At 39.0% G+C, this 26,615-nt stretch overlaps 1 protein-coding gene across 1 annotated transcript in view; it reads left to right on the forward strand.

Moving 5' to 3' along the window:
- BMPR2 (bone morphogenetic protein receptor type 2) overlaps positions 1-26,261 on the forward strand; it is a 74,341-nt gene extending 48,080 nt beyond the window's left edge. The window contains exons 4-13 of the mRNA XM_039354643.1: positions 8,052-8,153; positions 9,937-10,028; positions 10,316-10,546; positions 12,990-13,104; positions 16,229-16,389; positions 17,096-17,243; positions 19,652-19,788; positions 20,411-20,583; positions 22,237-23,516; positions 25,456-26,261. Coding sequence (XP_039210577.1) covers positions 8,052-8,153; positions 9,937-10,028; positions 10,316-10,546; positions 12,990-13,104; positions 16,229-16,389; positions 17,096-17,243; positions 19,652-19,788; positions 20,411-20,583; positions 22,237-23,516; positions 25,456-25,706 — 2,690 coding nt within the window. The 3' untranslated portion in view covers positions 25,707-26,261. The remainder of the gene's footprint in view (positions 1-8,051; positions 8,154-9,936; positions 10,029-10,315; positions 10,547-12,989; positions 13,105-16,228; positions 16,390-17,095; positions 17,244-19,651; positions 19,789-20,410; positions 20,584-22,236; positions 23,517-25,455) is intronic.
- Positions 26,262-26,615: the final 354 nt, after the last annotated feature.

Consider the following 26,615-nt stretch of genomic DNA (forward strand, 5'->3'; position numbering starts at 1 on the left):
GAGGGCCATTCTGGTCCAAGGACTGTCAAACCCCCTACGCCCATGGAAACTATGCATCCCAGGGGAATATGTGATCTCAGATCACGGTTCTCCACCTCAGTCTGAAGGGAGCGAGATATCGGATTATTCCGCACAGATTCCAGAAGAAGGCATGTGGTCAGACGGGGAAGACATTCAGGTGGAGGCCACTCCTATGGTAGGGGTGTTTAATCCAAATTCCTTCTATTCTCTTTTACAAAAGGCCTATGTCACCGGAAAAATTGAACCGGTGAAACCACAGACGATGGATCAGGACTCTGGACAGAGTTCTGACCCACTGTTTCTGGAACCGGTCAAGAAGAACCTACAGATACCTTGTCCCCCCATGTTTCTCAAATCCATTCAGGTTCAGTGGGGATCTCCTGGAAGTTTCTCTGCTCTTGGGGGATTAGATCGTAAACTCTTAGATACAGTCCCTTCACTCAACAATGTCCTCGAAGTTCCAGGTGTAGACGAGGCTCTCGCCCCCATACTGTCAGACACCAAAATCCCAGGAGATATGTCGGAGGCCCTTAAGGCTGAGGACAAGAAGTCTGAGATTTCCCTCAAAAGGACCCATCAGGCATCGGCTTGGGCTATAAGAGCCTCAACATCTAATTCCTTCTTCGCCAGAATCGCATTAATCTGGCTCAGGGAATTACAGGCCAGAATATCCCCAGATGAAGTAAGGGTTCACCAGGATGTCACTAAACTAAGGGCCACACTGGAATACATGGCGGATGTGTCTCTGCAGTCGGCCAAATATTCGGCTCGGGCCATAGCTTCCAACGTTGCCGCACACCGGTTGTTCTGGCTAAAAAATTGGAAGGCCAATACCAGGCACAAATGGAGAGTAGCTGCGGCACCATATCAAAAGGGTCGCCTTTTTAGAGAGGCTCTCACTCCTTACCTGACTGAAAACAAAGAAAAGTTGAAGGTACTAGCTCATATTGTCAAAAAAATGGGCAGACGTTTTTCTCCATACAACCGGCATCCGTCGTTTAAGTCTGGCTCAGACCGAACTACCTGGAGCTGATATCGGCCCTTTCAAGCAGGGCCGGATCGCTCATTGGACCGGTCCATCTACAGAGACAAGCCAAAGCCACAATTCCAGGCTAAGCAGCCCTTTCGCAGCAGAGGAGGTCATCCTTTCCAAAAGTCAAAGTGACTTGAGGCGGATTCCCCCCATTGGCGGAAGACTGGCACTATACTTCCACAAATGGGAAAGCACCACCACGGACAGTTGGGTTCTAACCACTATCAGAGACGGGCTGTCTCTGGAGTTCCTCATACTCCCCCCTCGGCGCTTCATCTCCTGCCCCCTATCCCGAAATCCCGTGAAAAAGGTCTCATGGAGGAGGCCATTCGTCATCTATTAAGCATAGAGGCAATAGAGCGGGTACCCCCAGATCAATGGGGACTAGGTTTCTACTCCATCCTATTCGTGGTACCAAAGGCCTCAGGAGGATGGAGGGTGATCCTGACCTCAAGGCTCTAAATCGGTACCTAATTTACCAAAAATTCAAGATGCAAACTCTTCATTCTATTCTGGGCAGCATTCGGCCGGGGGACTTTCTTACATCCATAGATCTGACAGAAGCTTACTTGCACATTCCCATACATCCAAATCACAGGCGTTTTCTCAGATTCAGGTATTCCAACCATCACTATCAGTACAGGGCCCTGCCATTCGGCCTATCGTCAGCTCCAACGGTTTTCACCAAAATCCTGGCGGTTCTCGCCGCACAGCTCAGGTTGGTACCAGTCTGCGTTCAGTGCTACTTGGACGATATCCTAATCCAGTCGTCCTCATCACTGAACGGCCGATCAGACGTGGCACTGACGATCAAGACATTCCAGGATCATGGATTTATGATCAACTTCCCAAAGAGCCATCTGATCCCAGCAAACCGTTTGCTCCACTTAGGCGCAATAATAGACACCAACCAGTGCCGAGTTTTCCTGTCTCAGGAGCGTCAGCTCAGCATACGTACGATGGTCACCAGGGTGCGCAAGGAGAAACGTGTAACCCTGCTCCTACTGTCACAGCTGTTAGGGAAACTGATCTCATGTATTGCCATAGTGCCTTGGGCCAGGCTTCATACGAGACAACTGCAGTGGTTTCTACTCCCTTACCAGAAACGGGGTGTAGCATGTTTTCCACAAAGGGTGCGAGTCCCACCACAGACATTCACGTCCCTCATCTGGTGGTTGTCCCCAGCATTGTCCAAAGGATCCCTGTTCAGAGAACCGACTCGGGTAACCTTGACCACAGACACCAGTCTGTTTGGATGGGGGGCACATCTGCAATCCCAATTCACCCAGGGGTGGTGGTCTCAACGGGATCTCAAGAAAAATATCAATTGGTTAGAGCTCAGAGCCACACACCTAGCACTTCGCCATTTCCACAAGAAGTTGGCGGGCCGACACGTGCTGGTTCTGACAGACAACGTGGCGGCAAAGGCCTGTGTCAACAGGCAGGGCGGCACTCGATCACGGATTCTAATGTCCGAGGCCCAGTGTCTGGGGTCATGGGCAGAACAGAATCTGTTGTCCCTAAAGGCGGAACATATCTCGGGTGGAAAACGACCAGGCGGATTTTCTGAGTTGATCTATGATAGATCATTCGGAGTGGCGTCTACATCCCCATCTCTTTCGGGAGATAATTCACCGTTTCAGTCGGCCCAAAGTCGACCTGTTTGCATCCCTGACGAACACCCAGCTTCCCCAGTTTCTATCTCGGTACCTATCCCGGGGTTTGGAGGGAGCAGACGCCCTCCTCAGCCCTTGGCCGGCGGGCCTTCTATATGCATTTCCACCCCTTCCCTTGATCCCGGGCGTCATCAGGAAGCTGTTACAGGAACGGGCGGAGCTAATCCTTGTGGCCCCGTATTGGCCGAGGCGTCCATGGTTCGCAGATCTCGTGAACCTCGCCGTAGCCCCCCCCCTTGGCAAATCCCTCCAGAGAGGATAATTCTAACGCAGGGGGCCATACGCCACCCAGACCTGCAGTGGCTACAGCTAGCCACCTGGCATCTGAGCGCCAGTTCCTGATGTGCGGATCTTACTCTTCAAGGGTGATAGCTATGATCCAAGCTTCCAGACGGCCGGCGACAAACTGGATCTATGATGCCACTTGGAAGAACTTCTGTTACTGGTGTACCTGTAAGGGTTTCTCTCTCTCTTCTGTCACTATTCCAATGATTCTTGAATACCTCATGGATGGAGTGGATAAGGGCTTAGCGCCCAACACCTTGCGTAGACAGGTGGCCACTCTTTCCACGGTGTTCATCTGTGCCAACGCCACTCCATTGTCCCATCATCCTAGGGTCCGGTCCTTTATGAAAGGAGTCTCCAACACCAGACCTCCAGTAGTACACAGGTATCCATCTTGGGAACTACCTCGGGTTCTGCAGGCACTCACTAGGTCTCCCTTTGAACCTATAAGGTCTTCTCCTCTTCACATTTTGTCCCACAAGGTGGCCTTCCTAGTAGCTATCACGTCGGCGAGGCGCGTGTCAGAGCTGGCTGCTCTTTCAGTTAGGGAAGACCTGTGTACCTTCTATCAGGACAGAGTGGTGCTGAGGTTAGATCCCTCATTCATTCCCAAGGTGAATACACTGTTTCACCGGGCTCAGGACATTGTACTACCAAACTTTGTCCCAATCCTTCTCACACACTAGAAAAGCAGTGGCATTACCTAGATGTACGTAGGGCATTGCGTCATTACATTAAGAGGACAGCTTCCTTTCGAAATCGGAGGCATTGTTTGTCTCTTTCCGCTCAGCTTCCAAGCGACAGAAGGTTTCCTCCTCTACTATAGCCAGATGGATCAAAGCTTGTATCGCTCAATCTTACCAGGCTTACTCTTTACCTGTCCCAAGCCGCCTGACAGTGCACTCTACTCGTAGCGCTTCCACGTCGGCGGCGTGGCAGACTCAGGCGTCCATAGAGGACATTTGTAAGGCGGCTACGTGGTCGTCCCCTTCACCAGTCATTCGCCACTACAAACTCAACAAGTTTGCTTCTGCAGAGGCCGCTTTTGGCCGTCGGGTTTTACAACAAGCGGTCCATTTCAGCACCGACACTTAACCAACCTGCTTCCCACCTGTGGGATCATAGGGGCTTTGGTATGTCTCATTTGTGGATTCTACATTCCTCTACATGCTGGAGAAGGGGCGTTGTCTTACCTGAACGCCTTTTCTCAGCATGAGGAATGTAGAATCCACCCCCTCCCTGATCATTATTAGCAGTTAGGTTAGTGTCAGCAGTTCGGAGCCATCACGTCACACAATCATTCACTTCGCCCTTTCGAAACTGGGGCATGGTCAGACCCTACAGAGGCGTGGCAACTTTGATTGTTTGGTCTGATTGGGCTAGAAGACTAAATCAACCCATTCGTGGATTCTACATTCCTCATGCTGAGAAAAGGCGTTCAGGTAAGACAACACCCCTTTCTGCTTCTTCTGACAACAGAAGGTTTGCATGACTAAACTTTTTATTGGTTAACTGAGCTTGGAGGGACCATGGCATTCCCTGGCTCATTCTTATTTCATGACGATCCATGGGGTTCTTCTGGGTGTTTCTGGCCACAGAGAAAGAACTGGATTCACTTACTGTTTCTGGCATACAGTATATGTCAAGAGTGGAGTTCTTTCCTTATGGACTGTTCCTTGTCCCTTCATTCTATGTTCTTCCTCTATACCTGCAACCTGTCAGCTTGGTACTTTTGGATACGGGTTTAGCATTCTTTCAGAAGGCATGGCTATAGACATGGACATCTCTTTTATGTTTCTAAGCTAGTAATTGGACAGTAGTCCCAACTAAGGACTACCTATAGGATCAATATATAGAAAACCTAAATATTTATAATTCTCTTTCAATACATTCTTTAAATTAACAGAACAATAAATTTATAGGCATTTTAAAATTCATGTTATCTGCAGTTTTATATTAGTTAAATTAATTTTACAGTACTGAATTTTATACTTGGCTATTATGTTTTATTACATTGTTTAATGCTTTTTCATAGAATGCATTCTCGAAGCAAAATTCTTTTGGATGGAAGGAATGTAGTCAGTTGTAGGACAAAATCAATTAGTATTAAATCTGACAAGCCAAAGACTTTAATAGTAATGATTTTTTCTCAGTTGAATCACTCTAAACCAGAAATTGCAACAAGAAGTCAATTAAAATTCCTGGTTACAGAGTAAATTTACTAGGCTTTCTTTGCAATGAATTGATTTCTGATTTATCCTTTATTTTGTAGACTCACACAGAATGCTGGAATTATAAGGGAATCTAATCTTAATTTTGGCTTTAAATATAACTGAATTTGTTCTAATTATGAAATAATTGTCTTATTGAAGCCCGTATCACAATTCCCTGCTTCTTTGAGAGTATTTCAGTGTTATATAAGCACATAGGTAAAGTCAATTTAATTTGTCTAATCCCACAGAATGCCAGTTTATTATGAGAGCAGGTTTGATAACTTGAAGATCATAAGTTCTAGTCCTACCTTAAACACAAAGCCAGCTGAATGATTCAGATTCATTCACTGTCTCACAGTCCGAGGAAGAAGCCAATGGCAAACCACCTTGACAAATCTTGCCTAAAAACTGTGTGGTCTTGTTCAGGCAGTTGCTAGGAGTGAAGACTGACTCAAAAACACATACACACACTCAAACAATCCCAATATAATTTAAAAGTAATTTGGTAAATGGGGAACATTTCTTTATAGAGCATTTCTGCCAACATCTTTTTTAAAAACAGTCATTTCATTAATGGTAGATGTGTAATTTCAAAGTACTATCTGTTCTTTTTTTTGTGTGTGGGAGGGGGGGAAGGGGGTTGAAGTCAATTCTCCATCATCACCATCTTTTTCGATTTAAAGCTAAAGAAAACTGTAGATAAGAACTGTCTCCTCTTTAAATTAAAAAGTAATTAAATTAAAATTGCAGTTGGCATTGAAATACATCTACAGGAAGTCCCAAAAGTGCTTTCTCAAGAGGCAATTGGATTTTTTTGTTTTCTTTGAAGACGTTTCACTTCTTATCCAAGAAGCTTCTTCAGCTCTGACTGCATGGTGGGCAAGTGAAGGATTTATATTCCTTGCAGACAGCTGGTCATTAGAGAGTTGTTGAGACCCCTTGGAGGTTTATCTGTGTCCTCAAGGTCACCTGAGTGGTGCACTGATTTTGAATTTTGAACAATCCTCTCAATAGAGGGGGAGGGATATGACATCATCTATCTCCAGTCTACAACACAGTCCTTTCAGCAGTTCCAAGAAGGCTCCACACCCATTTGCACCATTCAGGTGACCTTGAGGACACAGATAAACCAAGTGGCCTCAACAACTCTCTAAAAAATGCAAATGACCAGCTTCTGCAAGGAATATAAATCCTTCGCTTGCCTACCATGCAGTCAGCGCTGAAGAAGCTTCTTGGATGATAAGTGAAATGTCTTCAAAGACAAGAAAGTCCAGTTGCCTCATCTTTGGGACAACAATGACCTGGATGACTGAGTATCTCTATAGATATCTACAGGAAGCTAAATTGGTTCCAAATTCAAAGATGCTAATATATTTTGGAAGCTGTGCATTTAGAAAGGAGAAAAACAGGAAAGTGGTAAAAGCTGACAAATAGATTTGTCCATTTATTTATTAAATTTCTATCTTATCTTTCCTCCAGAAGACTGAAGTACAAGGGCAAGAAGAGGGACACATAGTTTAATCTGGCCAGAATAATCTAGTTGTCTCCAAATAGGTGATTCTATGTATACTATTTGTGTTCCTTTTGGAATTTGTATTGAGGACCCTTGGAACTTGGTGATTCTTACTATTATTCATAGAAATGGACAGCCTGTGTCCCAGAGCCTTCATATGATATTGTTGCCTAAATTTTGTTAGTTTCATTATTGCATTTCCTAGAGGTAAAGGTGAGGATAGAAGCTGGAGCCTTCTAGAAACAAACTGTGGCAATCCGGAGCTGTTTGGAGGGGAGGCAAAAAAGAGTGGAACTGCATATGGGGAAGGGAAGAATGAACCTAGTTTGCCTAGTTTGAGCTTCCCTTCACATCCCTAAAAAGTTTAATCCCTCTGAAAAACGTCAAAAAGAAATCAATCCTGTCCCTTATTGTAATGTCACCGCCCTTACAATAACATCAGCTGCAGCCTTCCCATTGTGTGTGTGTGTGTGGGGGGGAGAATTGTATCCCTCCAAATTTGGGAAAGTTGCATGTCCTTAATGTAAGACCAAAAGTACTGTAGGAATACTTATCCCACACAGAACATTTTGCGACCTGTCTTGACTGCCATTAATCTTTCAGAAAATGCTATTTGCTTTATTTTCTCATAGTAACTCAGTTCAGATCCAGTAGCTGCAATGGTAAAATAATGACTTTCAATGCTTCTTTGTTTTGTTAAGTTATAATCTGATCCATAACTAGAAGTAGAAAAATGGATTTGTAGTTTCTTATGTCATTCATTTATTGACTTTCATGTTGATTCAGTTTAGTTGGCTTTTGTGACATCTGTTGTTTATGTAGTTTGTATACTCCAAAGAAATAACATTCCTCTTATAATAGTCCATTATACAATGTTGAAAGGGTGAAGGAACTAACAACTATAATTAATATTTGTAATTAAGGTGAGATCTGGAATTTGTGGAAGAAAGGATGCTGTTTTCATTAACAGAATGCCTCTGATGATGATAAAATGATGATTGAACCAATTTTCATTTATTTTCCCTTTCTCGTACAATTGAGGGGGAAGGTCTCCAGCTTAGCAGGAGAAGGGAAATAAGGAAAAATGGTTTCCCTCCCATCTTTCTCTTGATAAGAGAAGAGAGTCTTCTGTGGACTCTGCTTATTGGATTCAGTCTGTGCATTTTGAAAGTTGTCTTCCTACCTCCCCTCCCATCAAAAGGAAGGAGAAATGCCAAGGTAATTGATAGCAGGCCAGAATGTTGATTTAATTTCTCCTGAAAAATTGACTATATATGAAGAGACAATCATAGCCATTTGATTTCTTTCAGATCCTCCGCAACGAGATGACACAGTTGTAATAACTCTGGCATCAGTATCTGTACTGGCTGTTTTGATGGCTGTTATTTTCTTTGGATACAGGATGTTAGGAGGTAAGCTTTTATAACATTTTGCCTCTATTTTTCCTTGAGATAATGTTCACATTGCTATTATGTTTGTTTTCTTTAGTTACTTACTCAGTTTTGCTATATATTTTTTCTAATATTCCACCTACCAACTCCTCAGTATGTTACAATCCGCTAGACCAGTGGTTCTCAACCTGTGGGTCTGGACCCCATTTGGGGTCAAACGACCGTTTCACAAGGGGTCGCCAAACAATGCAGTCCGCCATTTCCCCCCCTTTTCCTTAGCTGTGCTACTCCCTTTTATTCTATTGGCTTTTGAAAGCTAATAGAATAGACTCTCTTGAATAGAGCCTAATTCTATTGGCTTTCAAAAGCCAATAGGAATTGTCCAGGCTGTCTCTGCCCTGCTGAGCCCGCCAAAAGTCCCATTCTGCAAACGGTGCTGCAAGTTGTCTGCAGCGAAGGCGAGCTGTCTGGAAGTTTCCACCCCTCCCTGCTGAGCAACTACTAAAAATGTAAGTAAAAGAGGGCCAGCGGTGGGAGGTGGGAGGTCGGCAGGCGCAGGGAGGGTTGCTGGCGTGCGTGGGGCCCGACGGGTGCCTTACCTCCCTTGGGCTGGGCCAGCTGGTGGCCCAGCCGGTAGTCGGCCTGCACCATCTCTGCCGCTTGCCAGATACGCCTCGGCCGGCACAGGAGGCGGCACCACACATGCGCAGCACTCCTGGGCAGAGAAAGTCCTCGACTTACGACCGGTTGGGCAGTTCTCGACTTACGACCGGTTGGGTAGTCCTCGACTTACGACCAGTTGGGGGTCGTATTAAAAAGGTTGAGAACCACTGAGCTAGACAGCAATTGCTTCTCTTCTACTATTAGACATTCACAGGAGAATACAGGGAAAAAATCCTTTTGTCTTTAGGCATTACACTTGAACTGGAGCACCTTACATTCCAAAGGATTCTGTGACAAATAGCTCTAAATATCAGAGTAAAGGCATTGAGTACCGGACCTGAAAAAGTAAAGTTTGGACCCTTACAATATTATCCTTGCCACATATTCCTTCCATAGCTTCTTCCTTATTAATGCTCTCTGGCATTTTTTAATCTTGGGTTCCAAATGTTGCACTATACTTGTCTACATCCTCATCCATCATAGCAGTAATGGATTGTAGGAATTAATTAAATTTTATTGCTATCATAGACTTGAAGGATTGTGGAACTTTATTCTTTATTCAGCAGCATGTGAAACACATGCCACGTGCCACATTTTAAAAGAGGTTTCTTGGCTAGGTTAAATCCAGCCACCACCATCATCATTTTAGCCATTGTCTATCCACTGCAGAATGAAGGACTCTTCTGCCTGTTTCCAACCTATACGGTCCTGAGCTTTCTTTTGTCAATTGGGTCCGCAGTACTTGCATTGTATTACTTCTGCTTTGTTCTTTTCTCTTCGTACGAGCTTTGAAACAAAAGGAATAGAAGTTCACAGACTCAAAATTATGGTTTCTTGTGCTCAAACAAATCAAGTTTTGTCAATCAACAACAGATCTGATTTAAAACCACGTTATAGTTTTAACTAATATGTATGCGCTTAATTATAATTCTGGATTCATACATCACACCAAGTCTCCTGTGCAGTTTACTTATTCTGCCATAGGAAGTAAAGAGCAAAGCACTGCAGATAGCCTGAGTGAGTTGACCTATATATCTCATTCACTGTGTGGTTTATGTCAGAATTGCAGGACTATTGAAATAAATCAAAAAGTTTGATCAGTTTGAAGGGCAATATAATTCATATCTTCATCTTTCCTCAGGAATCCGTAAAAAAGGCCTGCATACTATGAACATGATGGAAGCAGCAGCTTTAGAACCCTCATTAGATCTGGATAGTTTGAAACTACTGGAGGTGAGTTTACCATTTACAATTTCCAGTTCTGTGTCTTTATAATTCACATGATTTATTAATAACATTATGTAAGAATTTAGGGTGATTTAGTAAGGACAAGAAATCCAAAGAAGACATAATTCCTTCTCAATTAACATTTGAATTAGAACATGCATTATTTGGGGATGAAATTCAAATAATGCAAAAGAAAGGCTTCAAACCATAAAATGCTGAAGGTCATTAAAATCAATAGATTGAGTGTCCTGAACTTTAAAATGTAACTGTTTCTTTCTTTAAAAAATTCACAGCTTATTGGCCGAGGGAGATATGGAGCTGTATACAAAGGATCTTTAGATGAGCGTCCAGTGGCTGTAAAAGTATTTTCTTTTGCTAATCGTCAGAATTTTATAAATGAGAAAAATATTTATAGAATCCCACTGATGGAACATGACAATATTGCTCACTTCATTGTGGGGGATGAGAGATGCACTGCAGATGGACGGATGGAATATTTATTAGTAATGGAATATTATCCCAATGTAAGTAATTTCTTTTATTTCAGACAGCTGTAAGAAAATAAAGATAAGAGATACAATTATTTTTAAAGGATTATTTGAATTGCTTTTTCAATAATCTCTGGGTGCTATTCATATGGTAAACTTTTCTTAGAAGGGCATAAACACTATTTTTGGTCTTGGTGAAAATCACAATGGACTCAACTAAATATTGCTACTCATTTAGTGAACACACCCATTGTAGTTGGTAGTTTGCAAGCCAATTTTTGGGAGCAAGGTCTAAGAACAGCAAATGCAAAGCTACCATAGCTTTTTTGTCTTCCTCCAAGTTTTCTGTCATCTACCAGAAGTTGTTCCTTCTTCATCTGTGAAATAGACTGAATTCTCCACTAGCTGCCCAGGATCCTTAGGATTCTTCTGTCCTAGTATCAGCTTGAGAAATAGCCACTATTAAGGTTTAGCCCACCCAAGTCTAAACACAGTTAAAAAGGGAGAAAAAAAATACTGTTTCATTGCATTCCTGATTCTAGTTCTGGCAATCTTTCCACAACGACCATCTCTTTTCCACGGCCTTTTCAGTTCCTACTGTACAGCCTTCAGTGACTCCTATTTAGGCATAGAAATTGATCTCAGAAAAAGGAGACTCATGACGGATTCTCCTTCAAGTTTACTATTCCACACTGTCCTCTTATCTGTTTCAGAGCACTGTGAAGATATGGCTATTCAAGAAAGTATTTATAGATAATGAGGATTAGCCTGTCGCCATTGGATGGTGCAGCTGGTGCATGTTTTTTTATATATTGTGATTAATATTGTTTCTAACCTTGTTATTCTAACCTATGTATTAGTGAGGATAAGACCAAAGTCATAGTGATTGGGAGTCGCCCTCCTAACACATTAATCACAACTGGCAAAAGCCAATAGAAGATACCTTGGCATGTTCTGACAACAGTTTACATAACTTGGTAGCATCTTATCACAAGACAGAAGCATAGATACAGATGTCAAACACGGAATTGGTAAAGCCTCAGCAGTATTCCAGCAATTATGACCTATTTGGTCAGCCCCAACAATAGATAAGATCACGTTACAGCTTTATAAGATTTTTACCAACATCATTTACCAATAGCGATCTATGCCAGTGAAACATGGACAATAACAGCATGCACAGCACAAAAGCTCAATGTGTTCCATTAGTGTTGCCTATGGAGAATTCTGGGTGTCACTTGTCAACAACTGTGTCACAATGAAGAAATTTTCCAGCAGAGTGGATCTTGGAAATTGCAGACCATTGTGATGGAGCCACGAATGTGCCTAGCTGGCCATATTCTTCGCTTGCCAGAACATCGATGCCCAAAAAAGTTGTAGAATAGGAACTGCCAGAGGAAAAGGGAAGGCAGGATAGACAACTCAAAACTTGGTGACAGACACTAAAAGATGACGTATGGACAGTGGACATAAGTGGGAAGATGCCAAAGATGCCACCTGTATAGGATTCATTGGAAGAAGCTTGCTGTCCTATGCACATCATGTGAAAGGAACCAATGATGATGATGATGATAACCTTGTTATTTATGAATATAATATCCTTGGGGAACTGAGCTGCATGTAAACCATACTAAATATCAGGATAATCAAAATTAAGAATATCCCCTTCAGTTGATTCCAGATCACTGGAACTGTAGTCGGTCACATCAAGTCCATTCTGCATCTGAAGGTGTCTTTTTGCAGTTTCAGTTGGATCCTTGAACAATCATACTGATTATACAGTAATAATTATAAATAAAATGGATCCTGGAAATCTTACCAAATGGGGTAGTTTTTAGCAGCAACTGGACATCTTTATAATAAAAACAGTGTAGCAAAATGTAGATTAATGTTTCAGGATCTCATTCAAATGTAGAATCTTTGTTTGAATGGGATACATTGTAATTTCCCTTCAAAAGAGCTACTGACATGTCCACTGATAGTTGGAGGATCTGGTAGTTACCTTCTTGGTATCTTCTGTTATCTTCTTGGAAGCCTTCCACAAAGGTTTTTCCATGCAGTTAAACAGAAATCTTTTGAAGCCCTTTGATTGGAAATAAATATTTTAATTCTGTTTGGATCTCCCCCTCTCTGCAACCTCTTGTAACTATATTCTGCTTCCCTCGCTCCCCCTTTATTCTCTGTGATAACAGTAAAGCAGAAACTCTTACTATCATTGGAAATATTGATTTGCTCTTTGGATATTCATCATGCTTTCACATTTTACCTGGACTGTACAGCACTGTTTCATTAAGGCCAGTGTTTATTTCTTGTTTTCCAAGACCAAAACAAACAGTAACCAAAAGTGCATTATTCTTATTGACTGTCATCACCGTCACCCTCCATGCTTTCAAATGTTGAAATGGCATCTTAGAAACACAGATTATATAAACGCATGTGGAAGATAAACACTAAGAAAGTCCCTTCTTATTTTCTCCAGGGTTCTTTGTGCAGATATCTGACTCTCCAGACTAGTGATTGGGTGAACTCTTGCCGAATGGCGCATTCTGTAACTAGAGGCCTGGCATATCTTCATACAGAATTACCACGAGGAGGTAAGATAATAAGTGTTTCAATTCTGAATTCCTCCTTTAAGTTATGTCAAACTATGGTACAGTTTGATACCTATTGTTAAACATAGAATTTCATATAGAAATGAAAAAAGAAAAAAATACAAAAACCTAATAAAAATGACCACATATATTATTAAAAATATAATCTTAGATTCATGGATCTGAAAGGAATAATTTGGACCATGAAATTCAACTCTTTGCTTACTGCAGAACAGGTGCACTGAACAGTCCAGTTTAGAGGAGCAATCTAATCTGGCAGTTGAAACAGGAGCTTTGAGTCTTGGAGAATCTCCAAACTACACCCTAGTTCTATATGTGGAAGTGCCACCCTACTCAGAACCAATGGTGAAGAATCTGTGGCACTGGAAAAAACCATGCATTCATAGTCATTCAATCTTGTCAGGATTGAGTGTAAGCCTGTTTCTCCCCATCCAGATGCAGTAGCCTGTCTATGTTATCCAGAATTACTGAGAGATCAAGATGAACCAGGATGATCATACCTTGACAGATCATCAACAAATGTCTATGGAGATTCTCAATCATCCAGGTCATGGTTGTCCCAAAGGTGCTTTTTCCAAAAACCAACTGGCCTTTCTTGGTTTTTTTTTTTCCTTTGAAAATGTTTCGCTTCTTATCCAAAAAGCTTCTTCAGCTCCTTCAGTGAACGGAAAAAGCTTATTAGATGAGAAGTGAAATAAACCAAGAAAGGCCAGTTGCCTTTTGGAATAAGCACCTTTGGGATGATCATCAACAAGTATTATTGGTGCTATCTATACATTAAGCCCAGTTGTGCGTGATTATTGGTGTGTATCAGGCTCTGAATAACTTGAGCTCAGGTCCGTGGTTGCATCTAAATATAAACAAATACCAAAACACTCATGTTCCTCTTCTTTGTTGAGCCTAATTTTCATATAGAAAAGTATCTTTTTGTAAGTGGAAAAAAAATCATACATTCCCCTCTGAAGTTGGGACCATGTCTAGTTATACTAACAGAAATATTAGTTTTCATGCATTTCATGATATTTATATATAGTTTCTTAGACTGTAAAATACTTTCAATTACATAAGAATTCCCACTGGTTGCTTTTGAAACAGTAACCTTTCCAATGGCAGCTAGAATTTTAAAAATAAAAATCACAATAATTAAAAGCTATACCCCTCTCTAAGCAAAACTGAGACCTATTGCAATTAATTAATTATCAAAAGAGTAGACTTTTCGATATATAGAAAAGGACAACATAATGCCTCAAAAAGCTCAATCTACAGTTGACCTCCTATAATTACTTGTTTGGCTGTATTTCCTGTACAGATATGGATGTCGATACAAATTAGTTTTTCCATACTTGAACCAGAAATACCTGGTACACTGCTTCTCTTGGGGCTAGCTGTGTTATGTCAAAATGACTCCTATATTTAAAGATGGTTGATGTATAACTGTTCTGGGTAACAGTGCTTTATTGTGTATAGAATCCCTTTTCTCTTTTTTAAGGTAAGTCTAATATCTAATATTCATGCAGCATAACCGGGATATATTTCTGTAGCCAGGGGTCAAGCAGTGGAATTATTAAGTGATTTTGCATCATGATACAGGCATCAAAATAAAAATAAAATGTGTTTTAAAAATAACTTAAATTGTGTAAGAACACCAAATCTTTCCTGTAGGTATTTTGATGTCATGATATATTGAAAGTCTCATAAGATGTATGGCAAAAAACTAAAATCTCAGAAAAAAATAGCAATTTAGTGTTTAAATTTGGCCACTTAGTTTTATTTTTATTTTGCATAAGTTTCTGCAGATAAGGAAGTTGCAAGAAGTTCCTGAAAGTTTTATAAGAATTTGTCTGCCCATGCTATCGGTAGTTCTTGTATACCTGAAAAATTAATAGATTTCTCACAAATTTTAAAAGTATTTTATTATGAAATATTAATGGCTGAGTGACTCCAGCATAGAAAGATGAAATCTATAAATAATATAATATTTGAAGAGATGAATAAGAAAAAAATCTAGGTTGTTTCTCTCCTTGATTAGTTTCCATCCGTTGCTTCTTGTTCTGCCTTCAGGCGCTTTGGAGAATAGCTTGACTCCCTCTTTTTTGTGGCAGCCCTTGAAATATTGAAACACTGCTATCATGTCCCCCCTCGTCCTTCTCTTCATTAAACTAGACATACCCAATTCCAGCAACCGTTCCTTATATGTTTTAGCCTCCAATCCCCAAATCATCTTTGTGCTCTTCTCTGTACTCTTTCTAGAGTCTCAACATCTTTTTTACATCATGGTGACCAAAACTGGATGCAGTATTCCAAGTGTGGCCTTACCAAGGCGTTGTAAAATGGTATTAACACTTCATGTGATCTTGATTCTATCCCTCTTTTAATGCAGCCTAGCACTGTGTTGGCTTTTTTTGCAACTGCAGCACACTGCTGGCTCATATTTAAGTGATTGTCCACTAGGACTCCGAGATCCCTCTCCCAGTTACTACTATGAGCAAGGTACTGCCTATACTGTACCTGTGCATTTGGTTTTTCTTGCCTAAATGTAGAGCCTTACTTTTTTCACCATTGAATTTCATTTTGTTAGATAGCGCCCAATGTTCAAGTCTGTCAAGACCCTTCTGTATCTTTTTTTTTTGTAAAAAAGTTTTTATTTTCACTTTTACATTACATCATAAAAAATACTTCAGATAAAGAGTAAAATAAATGTATAGACATAGCTTTCGGTATTGCTCACCCATTTCCCCCCAAACCGCATCTACCCTCTAACCTAAGACCCTTCTGTATCTTAAGCCTATCTTCTGGAGTGTTGGCTATTCCTGCTTATTGCTATTGTCTGCAAATTTGATGAGTTCCCAAATCACTGATGAAGACTTCATGTATTCCTAATTGATATGTAATTATGGCATTCTTTAATAGTTGTTCCTAACAATTCCTGTTTAGTTACATATACCTGAATTGCCATCACAAGAGGATCATAAAACTGATACCATAAAAGAGTTTTCATCTGCTCAAAGTGTTATCAGTTTTCTTGAAGTGCCCATACTCTGTTTTATTTTATATGAAAAAAAGCCAATGGGAATAGTAAAACAACGTAATTTATATATTCAAACAGATCATTATAAGCCTGCTATTTCCCATCGTGATTTGAACAGCCGCAATGTATTAGTAAAGAATGATGGAACGTGTGTCATCAGTGATTTTGGCCTCTCCATGAAGCTAACAGGAAATAGACTGGTGCGCCCAGGTGAGGAGGATAATGCTGCAATTAGTGAGGTGAGTAAAACAGAAAAATACATTTTAGAAGTCCCTTCATGAACCTCAGAAATGTTGACACCAAAACCTATCATAAGTTTTACGCATCTGTTTTAAGAATAGTGGATTTAAACACTAAAAAATCTTTACCATATCTGCTTTCAGATAAAAAGAACAATGACCTTCAAATATATCTTTCTTATTCTGATTTTCATAGGCAAGAGTAATTTTCTTTTCTTAAATATATTCTGAAATGAGAAAGCCAACTTGAAACACTTTTAGTTGCTCATACTTTACACAACGAGTGTATCTTACTAGCCTGCATCATACTGCTGTAGGTATTTTTGTCAGCTTCAGGTTGCCTGACTACTAATCAAATCTGAAGTGGAAGACAGAAGATTTTTTTCTGTTTCCAAACACAAAAGAGATTGACATGGGGAGCATGGAAAGATGGCATGATCACTAGGTTAATGGGTGAGGTACATTTATGTTGACCAAATAACAAAATAAAATATGTTGGAAAGATCAGACATTATTTTAAATGCAAATAATAAGATTGGGATTCCACAGAATGGGTCGTAAGGAAGCTTTATGCTTATATTAATGCTGTCTTGAGGATGAAAGTGAATGTAACTAAAAAAAATTCCTGTTGAATTACTTGAAGAACAGTGAACAGTATTTCATAAATACCAAGCCAATGTAAGAATGCAACAACGTGTCTTTACAGGTTGGGACAATTCGCTATATGGCCCCTGAAGTGCTGGAAGGAGCAGTAAATTTAAGAGACTGTGAATCAGCTTTGAAGCAAGTCGATATGTATGCACTTGGACTAATCTACTGGGAGATTTTTATGAGATGTACAGACCTCTTCCCAGGTAATAGAAGAATTACTGGAATGCTGCATGCTTTTTCACTTACAACAGCTATTCTATTTGTTTATTGTTATTGCTCTCCTAACTCAGCCAAAGCCTATAATTCCTTATTGTAAAAAATTTGGGTATGTTGGTTGTCAGGTTTTTTTTTTAACTCTTTTTTGCTTTGCTTGTCAAATTAGTTCAGTGCCATCTAGTGTTACAGAGTGGTATCCACCTTTCTGCTTTATAATAACCTTGAACCTGTATTAATCTTGACAGTAAGGTTTAAGCATTAAGGAAAGACATGCTTTTGAGAATATTTGTCAGTGGTAGTAGACATTGGCATGTCACTCAAAACATCATGGCATGCCACCTTTGATATACATGTCATAGTTTAGTTCTGGTAATGAAAATCAGTTCTAGGGACGGTGTATGATTGGAAGCACCATATATCCTTTTTAATTTTAACTATAGCCTTTGAGTCACCAGCCTGGTTCAAAGAACATGCTTAACCGGTCAGTTATGAGACCTAATGGCTGCTGCCATGCACAGTACATTCAGTACATAACGTTTTGATTTTCCTGGGGTCAGGGCGTGGCTCAGTTTATTCTGTCAACCCAACCACTTGCCAAGTGGTGCCCTGTATATAAGACAGGATGGGTAACCTTTTTGCTGGCAGAGTTTCTTCTTTTTATTACTTTTTCAATCAGCATTGAATATTGAGCACTGAATATTTTGGGAATGAGCCCCAAATCTCCGCTTTTGGGGGGTTGTGGAGAGAGATATGTTGAAATAAAGTGGGTAAGCTTTATTAACCTTTTATTTTTTTTGGAAAGGAGCAATTTAATCCACTAATTCGGTTTTTTCAGTTAGATTTGGCCCTGCAATTTGCTAGAAAAAAAGTGTTGGGGGGGAGGAACTAGAGCAGCGGTTCTCAACCTATGGGTCGCGACCCCATTTGGGGTTGATCGACCATTTCTCGGGGGTCGCCAAACAAGGCGATCCGCCATTTTTCCCCCTCGGGGGGCGCCACCGCGCATGCGCACCGCACATGGCGCCGCCGTGCATGCGCGGCACGTTTGTGTGGCGGGGTCGCCGTCACACAAACATTGAGAAGCACTGAACTAGAGACTGTATGCAGCTTACTGGTCACATACTGCCTTCCTCTGATCAGAAAGATCGATTGAAAAATCAAAGGCTTCAGTTCTGAAGTCTGCCTTCCATGTACCATTTCCCCCCTAAAATACTTCAGTTTGTTTTTCAGTTGAACTGTAAAACTTATATGTTATATTAAAGGTGGAAAGAATTCTGAAGTGATTTATCTTGGTCTGATTTTTTTACAACTCAAAAATCTGGCATTTTTGAGGGCTATGTAGACTTTCTATAGTCACTGTATTTAAACTTCTAGTTCATACTGTAGGCTCTTTTTAATATAATGATTGTAAATGCTTATATATTAATATATATCTAAAACTACATACACATGCAAATTGTATGCAGCTTACTTCTTAGCTGTGAGTATAGTTAATTTTAAATGTCACATTATTATTTTTTAAATAATTGTTATTCCTAATTTTTTGAACTTTTACAATCTTTCTTTTAGTGATTTTTTCAAATATAACTTCTTGATTCTGAAATGTTACCACTAAAACTAAGCTAATGTTTTCTGCATTAGAAAATGTGTTCCATGATATATTCCAAGTATGTAGAAGTATTTTCATAAATGTAAGGTGTCTGTTTGGAAAGAAATAAAATTGACATTTAGTTGACTCAAAAACTGAAAAGCTTATAATATTCTTGATATGATTATTATATTTAGGCCTGAAACAGGACAATAAGTACATGAAGGTTTTTTCTAAACCCCCCCCCCTCCTTATCCTATATTTTGTCAAGAATTGAGGAAAAGGTGGATAATTTCTCCTAACTTCTGTAATACAATAGAGCACAATAGAAAATGATAACCCAGCCACAAATGATGTCATAATGCAAATCCTGTTATTTACATCCAACCAAAATACATATATGGAACTATAGGATTTACAGTATATAAGATAAACCATTAAAAACAACAACCACAGAACTGTTCCTTCATTTATACAACTCAAAAGTTATTCCAAAATTAGCATCCTAAAGTAGAGGGGACATGAATGTACCACCAGAAGGCTTTTGAAATGTTTATAGAATAATTAAGAATTTTGTTTAATTATTAGGTTTAGTTAAAACTTTCAAAATATTTCCAACTGTTTATATACCTTTTCCTTATTTATTTTCTGCCTGTACAAATTAATAAATCCAATCTTGTCTGTGAAGTAAGGAGAAACAATACAATAAATACATTTTTGTTAGACTCCAACGTTTCAGTATCAACCCTGTTTTGTTTTATTTTTTCTGCTTCGTGATAACATTGACGTGCCCTTTTCTGCAAACAGGAGAATCTGTGCCAGAGTTCCAAACAGCATTCCAAATAGAAGTTGGAAACCACCCCACTTTTGAAGATATGCAAGTCCTTGTTTCTAGAGAAAAGCAAAGACCAAAATTCCCAGAGGCCTGGAAAGAGAACAGCTTGGTAAGAAAAGCAAAAGATAAAAGCTACACTGCTTTTTCTTTTGAGTTGACGATGTTGTTGGAATGTGAATGTAGAAATGGAGCACCGTTATTATGAAATTTTAAGTGCTGTAACCAACATTTAAGTGCAAAAGAGAAACATAATGTATCTATGATAACTTATATTTTTGTAATGTAAAATGCTAGTTATACATTGATCACTAATAGGCAACAGCTGCAGAATTACAGTTTTCCAATATATTGAAGTCTGACATAACAACAACGACAAATATACCATTAGTTATTTGTTTGGAGAGTTTTGTCACATTAGTGACAACTAGTCATGATTTATGAAATCTTCATGATCAGTGGTAGCATACTTTTGAATGTCAATATCAAGAAAATATATTTGGAGAGAATAGTTTTTTGTCCAACATCCTGATTTCTTTTAAATATCTAGTGAGTTGTTTTGGGAAACAATGTTAGAATGGATAAGCCTTTGCTCTTATCCAATACTACTCTTCCTAGACCCAAATGTTTTTAATAGTCATACATGATCCAACTGTTGATCATTAGCAGAGGTATTGAAGAACAAAGGTTAAAAAAAAGAGATTGAGAAAATGTCAATCTGTTTTCTTTGGTAGGCTGTGAGGTCACTGAAAGAGACAATCGAAGACTGCTGGGATCAAGATGCTGAAGCTCGGCTGACAGCCCAGTGTGCTGAAGAGAGGATGGCTGAACTCATGATGATTTGGGAGAGGAACAAATCTGTCAGTCCAACTGTTAACCCTATGTCTACAGCTATGCAAAATGAACGGTATATAGTTCTGTCTGTCTGTCTATCTATCTATCTATCTATCTATCTATCTATCTATCTATCTATCTATCTATCTATCTATCATCTATCTATCTATCTACACAAGCTCCACATTTGTTTCACATGCTTTTCTTGAAAATTTGGTTTCATTGCAAGAACATCACATTTCTCCAGCACTTAATTTTACATATATAGAAAAAAGCTGTTTTTTCAATCAGTAATACCTTCCTCTTGCTCTGATTATTCATGAGTCACAGGCTATATTTATTGTTTGTTTCTGAAGTAATTCCTTAAGAATTGTTATCACATATACAGTAGTTTCATGTTAGCTACATACCTGGAAAAAGGAACCTGAACTCACTCAGTATTGCAGTGTTGAAATCGTGGTGCTCTTTAGGTAAACATAGAAAAATACCTTCAACTGCACCTATGTTCCTTTTATAGGCTGCCTCAGTATGAAACCGAAAATAAATACAGGAAAGCATTTCAAAAAGAGTTATATACAGTTAAATACAGTTGTGGTTACTCTGAAAGATACCTAGTGACATACATAGCATCGTTTGAGTTGAAAATATCCTTAATTTGGCACGAAAAGGACCCCAGCAAAGATTTTTTTTCTATTGCTCAGGAAGGCGGGAATTACATTTGTAGATGTTTCTTTCTAAACTTGGTTCTCCTGTACTCTGCCCGAGTTCTTTTCCCCTGATTTGCCTAGGCATGAATTTTTATATTTCAACCTCTTATCTTAGAATATTCTCTGTATCTTAGTAGCTTTTATTGAGTGACCTTTTTCTGACCTATAAATCAGGTATGTGGTCCATAAAGAAGGAATAATCCTCTGTAGTGATCCCTCTGTTGTATCAGAAGCAAATAGTGTCATTCCCTCATTTGAGGAATGTGTTCAACCTTCATTCTTCTCTGAAATCTTCCATTCCTTCAGGCAGAATTTCATTCCCTCAGGCAGGAACTTTTCCTCTAAAGCAGCGGTTCTCAACCTTGGCTCTTTTATGACTCGTGGACTTCAATTCCCAGAATTCCTGAGCCAGCTTAGCTGGCTCAGGAATTCTGGGAGTTGAAGTCCACGAGTCATAAAAGAGCCAAGGTTGACTATCCCTGCTCTAAAGTATCCTTACAGAAGTAGGTAGCACTCTCATCCAAACCGTATCTGGCAGCTTCATTAAATGCTACAGATTTTAAAAGAGTGCTTCAGAAGGTTTTCTTCTTTCAGAAGATGGCAACTGCAACTAAAGATGCAGCCGCCATCTTCTCTAACGATTAAATTGTCACATAGCCCATTTTTGTTCGTTTCTACGCCCCAAAGAACGAAACAAAGAACATTTACAAAATACCACTCTCATCATATTTTTAAAAAACTGTTTTAATAACATTGCTGAGAATGGAATAACTGATTTTTTAAAAAAATCATAATAACCATGATTTTACAAAAAAAAAAAAACATAGGCATGCCATTTCTAAAGAGAAAGGGAGAATATCAAGGAGCTTGTATGGAAACATGAACTATCAGCACTATTGCAATGCTCCCATTTGTACAGTTCCCCAATCATTATACTTCTTGGTTAAAATATCCTTTTTTGCACTGAAATGGTTTTAAGATGAAACTCTTAATCCTATTATCTTTTTTTTTCCCTAAAGAAACCTGTCACACCATAGACGAATGGCAAAGATCAGACCATATCAAGAGTATTCTTCCTCATCTTTCATTGAGGATTCAATTAATCACAGTGACAGCAAAGTGAAGAACATTTCATCTGAACTTTCAGTGTCCAGCACACCACTGACAGTTGGGGAGAAGAATAGAAATTCCATTAACTATGAACGGCAGCAAGCACAAGCTCGTATTCCAAGCCCTGAGACTAGCGTTACCAGCTTGTCAACCAACACTACCACCACCAACACAACTGGCCTTACTCCAAGCACTGGAATGACCACCATATCTGAAATGCCTTATTCAGGTGAAACAAACATTTGTGCTGCAAATGGCATGCAGTCATGTGGGCCAACTCCTGTTTGTCTGCAGCTAACAGAGGAGGATTTGGAAACTAACAAGCTGGATCCAAAAGAAGTGGATAAAAACTTAAAAGAAAGCTCTGATGAAAACCTGATGGAGCATTCGCTTAAGCAGTTCAGTGGACCAGATCCACTTAGCAGCACTAGTTCCAGTTTGCTGTACCCACTGATAAAATTGGCAGTAGAAGCAAATGGACAACAGGACTTCATGCAAATTGGAAATGGCCAAGCGTGCCTAATTCCAGATATTCAGCCTGCTCAGGTCTACCCTCTTCCCAAACAGCAGAACCTCCCAAAGAGGCCTACTAGCCTACCCTTAAACACCAAAAATTCGACAAAGGAGTCTCGGCTGAAATTTGGAGCGAAGCACAAATCAAACTTGAAGCAAGTAGAAACTGGAGTTGCCAAGATGAATACTATAAATGCTGCAGAACCTCACTTAGTAACGGTTACCACAAATGAAGTGGCAGGGAGGAGCCATACAACAAACTCTCATGCTGTGTCAACACAGTATGTCAATGGGACAGTGCAATCAGGCCAAACCACTAGCTCAGGAACACACAGAGCCCAAGAAATGTTGCAGCATCAGTTCAGTGGAGAAGATAGTCGTCTGACTATCAATTCAAGTCCTGATGAACACGAGCCATTATTAAGAAGGGAGCAGCAAGTAAGCCATGATGAGGGCATTCTCGATCGACTGGTAGATAGAAGAGAACGGTCACTGGATAATGGCCGGACCAATACCAACAACAACAATAGTAACATGTATCCAGAGCAAGGTGTTTCTACCCAAAGCAGCCAGAGAACGGCACCAAATTCTGGACCGACCCACACTAAAAGAGCACAGAGGCCTAATTCCCTGGATCTTTCTGCCACAAATATTTTGGATGGGTGTAATATTCAGTGTGAGTTCTGCTGGGATACGTCAGTGAATCCTGGCAACATTACTTTCAGAATTAAGCATGTTGATTTTAAGTGACAAAGTTGTTGTTTGCATCCTTTCTTTCCCCCCCCTCCCCCCGAAACAAAGTATATGTCCATTTCTGTATTTGTTCCATTGCTGCTTGCCTCATAGCTCAGTTAAATTACCTTTGTTCTTTCCAGTGAAGCGTATCCTTTCATCTTGTAAGCATAAATATGTGCTTATGCTTATGGGATCTAAAAATAATTTGTGCAGCCTTTTTTTTCACTAAGAAAACTGTGGCTTCAAGAACGTGCTTTAGCAAAACTGATTTTTTTTTCAAACATTTGATCTTTGGCTTGTTATACATTCCCAGTGTTATAATAGAGTCCTTTGAAAGGCAAAGAATTAGAAGGGAAATCTCGTATCAGTGTTTTCAAGTTGCATGAAACAGAATGCTTTCAAGGCTTGAGTAAACCTTCCATTGCCTGATAAATGGCTCATTACCAATTCACTATGTTGTTATATTCTAAATCCCTCTGAGCAGTAATTCTTTTACATTTGAGAAAGCTACTTATCCTGTAATAAGCTGCATAATGGAAGAACAGATATACATATGCATGTACATATTCTCAGTTTTAGTTGAATACCACCAGAATAATTTATTTTTATCTATATAAAATAACAAGCTTATTATCTTGTATCAGATTATCAAGTATCAGATTTGTATAAAACATTGCATTATTTGGTTTAAGATTTAATTAAAGAAGGAGTCTTCTTCCCAATATAGTTCAGTAGGAGCTGGGTAATTCCTTTGTCATGCAACAGATAGTCCTCATTTAGCAATCACAATTGGGATTGATAACTCATTTGTTAAGTGAAGCAGTCACTAAATGAAACAGTGATGGCACATGATCTTACTTCAACTTTCCTTTGCTTTACAGATATGTGAGGTTGTAAATGTGGGCATTGATCACAAAGTTGTTTCTACATCACTGTCATAACTGAAAACAGTCATTGTACAAGGCAGTTGTTAATTGAATACAACCTTTAGTTCAATGAAGCCTTCATACCAACTATGCATTCAATATATTTTAGAACTTTATGTTTGAAATTTCAAACATCAGAGAAAACCCATGATTTAGAACATTTTTGTGTATTTTAGTTTTTTCATGGCATATCAGTCTCCTTAGTGTGGTAGTTTTCAGAAGCAGAGCTAAGAGTTTAACTAGTCAGTTTAGACATGCAGCAATAAATATTTCAACAGAAAACTTTCATAGATTATACTATTTTTAGAGCAAAATAGTAACAATTTTTTGGGTGCTTTTCAAATTTTTTAAATAATTGAATGTTTGATGCTTCTCCATTTAAAACAATTCCTACACAAATAAATTATATCTTGGGAAGTTATGGTCAAAGTATTTGATATTCTTTGGTATTCTGTTGTTTTGAATGGTTTTCATAGTAATAGTGCATTCTCATTTGCAGTCTAGCATGAACTATACTTTAAATATCCTGTTTATTCTGCTGAGATCTGCCATTCAAGAATAAGTCAAAAATAATGCCTTAAATTTTTTTAGTTGTGACAATAATGCAAACATAACAACAACAACAATAATACTCAGAACTGCCTATATACTCAGACACTACCTTAACAGCACTTAAGTCCTTGATTAGGACTTGAACTGTTAAGTTTTTACCAGTCCCAGACTGTGAATCGAATTGAAGATTAAATCAATAATAATAATAATAATAATAATAATAATAATAATAATATAAACTAGGTAGTAAATTACTTAATCTTTCATTTTAATTATTGTACTTTGACTGAGTACAGTATATGATTAAAGAATATTTATCCTCTACTACTAATCACAGATTTTGCTCTTTTTATTGTTTTATTGCTCTTATGTCTATTCTTATTGTCTATTCTTCCTTTTTAGTGGGTGAATCATCTCTTGAGGGGAAATCCGGCTCAGGAGAAAAGATCAAGAAACGTGTGAAAACGCCTTATTCCCTAAAGAGATGGCGCCCTTCAACATGGGTCATCTCCACAGAACCCCTGGATTGTGAGATTAACAATAATGGGGGTGACAGGGTGGTTAGTTCTAAATCCAGCACAGCTGTTTACCTTGGAGAAGGAGGTACCGCAACAACTATGGTGTCTAAAGATGCAGGAGTGAACTGTCTGTGAATTGTTTAAAAGCTTACACAACTGACATTTTTGCATTCTGTTAATGAACATGCAGAAGACATTTTATATTTAAAAAAAAAAACTTCCTGCTTTCTTCTGTCAGTACTCCTTACCAAGGACTTGCTTTAAATAGATTTCAGCTATGCAGACAATTTTTAGCTTACGCTTCCATAATTTTAATTTTGCTCTTTTTTTTTTTTTACATTTTTGCACTTTTTATTTAGAATTGCAAAACTACATCTGTTCATCCTTGACCATGGAATTATATATGTATGTATCAAATACTGTGGTCTCCCCAAAAAATTTTTTTAAATCAAAAACAAGAAAATGTATTGCTGATAATCAGTCTGGACCGGTTTCTAAAAGTCACTAAACAGCTAAGCCAGTGGACTGTGGTGGCGTCTGCTGTTCATGGTTTGAATTGTATGCACAAATCATTTGTATGTTTCTGTGTAACAGAGTGTATTATCTTTCATACTTTATATTTTACACGTGTATTATGTTGAAATGTGCAATAGTCTGTAGTTCATAATATACTTTGTGTTTCCATTCCTACAATACATTCTTCTTTTTGGAGTTAAAAATGTCAGTAGCTGTGTTTAATCTGGTAATTTGGCAGCCAGTGGTTTCTAACCATGAACTCTGCAAGCATAATCAGCTTGAAATAACTGCTTTTATCTATCAGTATATGTGCTCTAAGATTAGAGTTAATGCATGATTTTTTTCCCCTTCCTTAAGATTCTTTTTAAAAAAAACCTGAAAGAACAAATCTTTTATTTTTCATACTTCCAAATTAGAAGTTTAATTTTTCTTCATAATGAATGACATAGGTTTGGGAAAATTTTAATCAAGAAAGTGTTTAAGAAATGTAAGAAATCAATAATTATCTTCCTGATTAGCGTGATACTA

The sequence above is a fragment of the Crotalus tigris genome, unplaced genomic scaffold, assembly GCF_016545835.1.
Source record: "Crotalus tigris isolate CLP2741 ecotype Arizona unplaced genomic scaffold, ASM1654583v1 scf7180000017568.13789103, whole genome shotgun sequence".
In the NCBI taxonomy this organism is placed as follows: domain Eukaryota; kingdom Metazoa; phylum Chordata; class Lepidosauria; order Squamata; family Viperidae; genus Crotalus; species Crotalus tigris.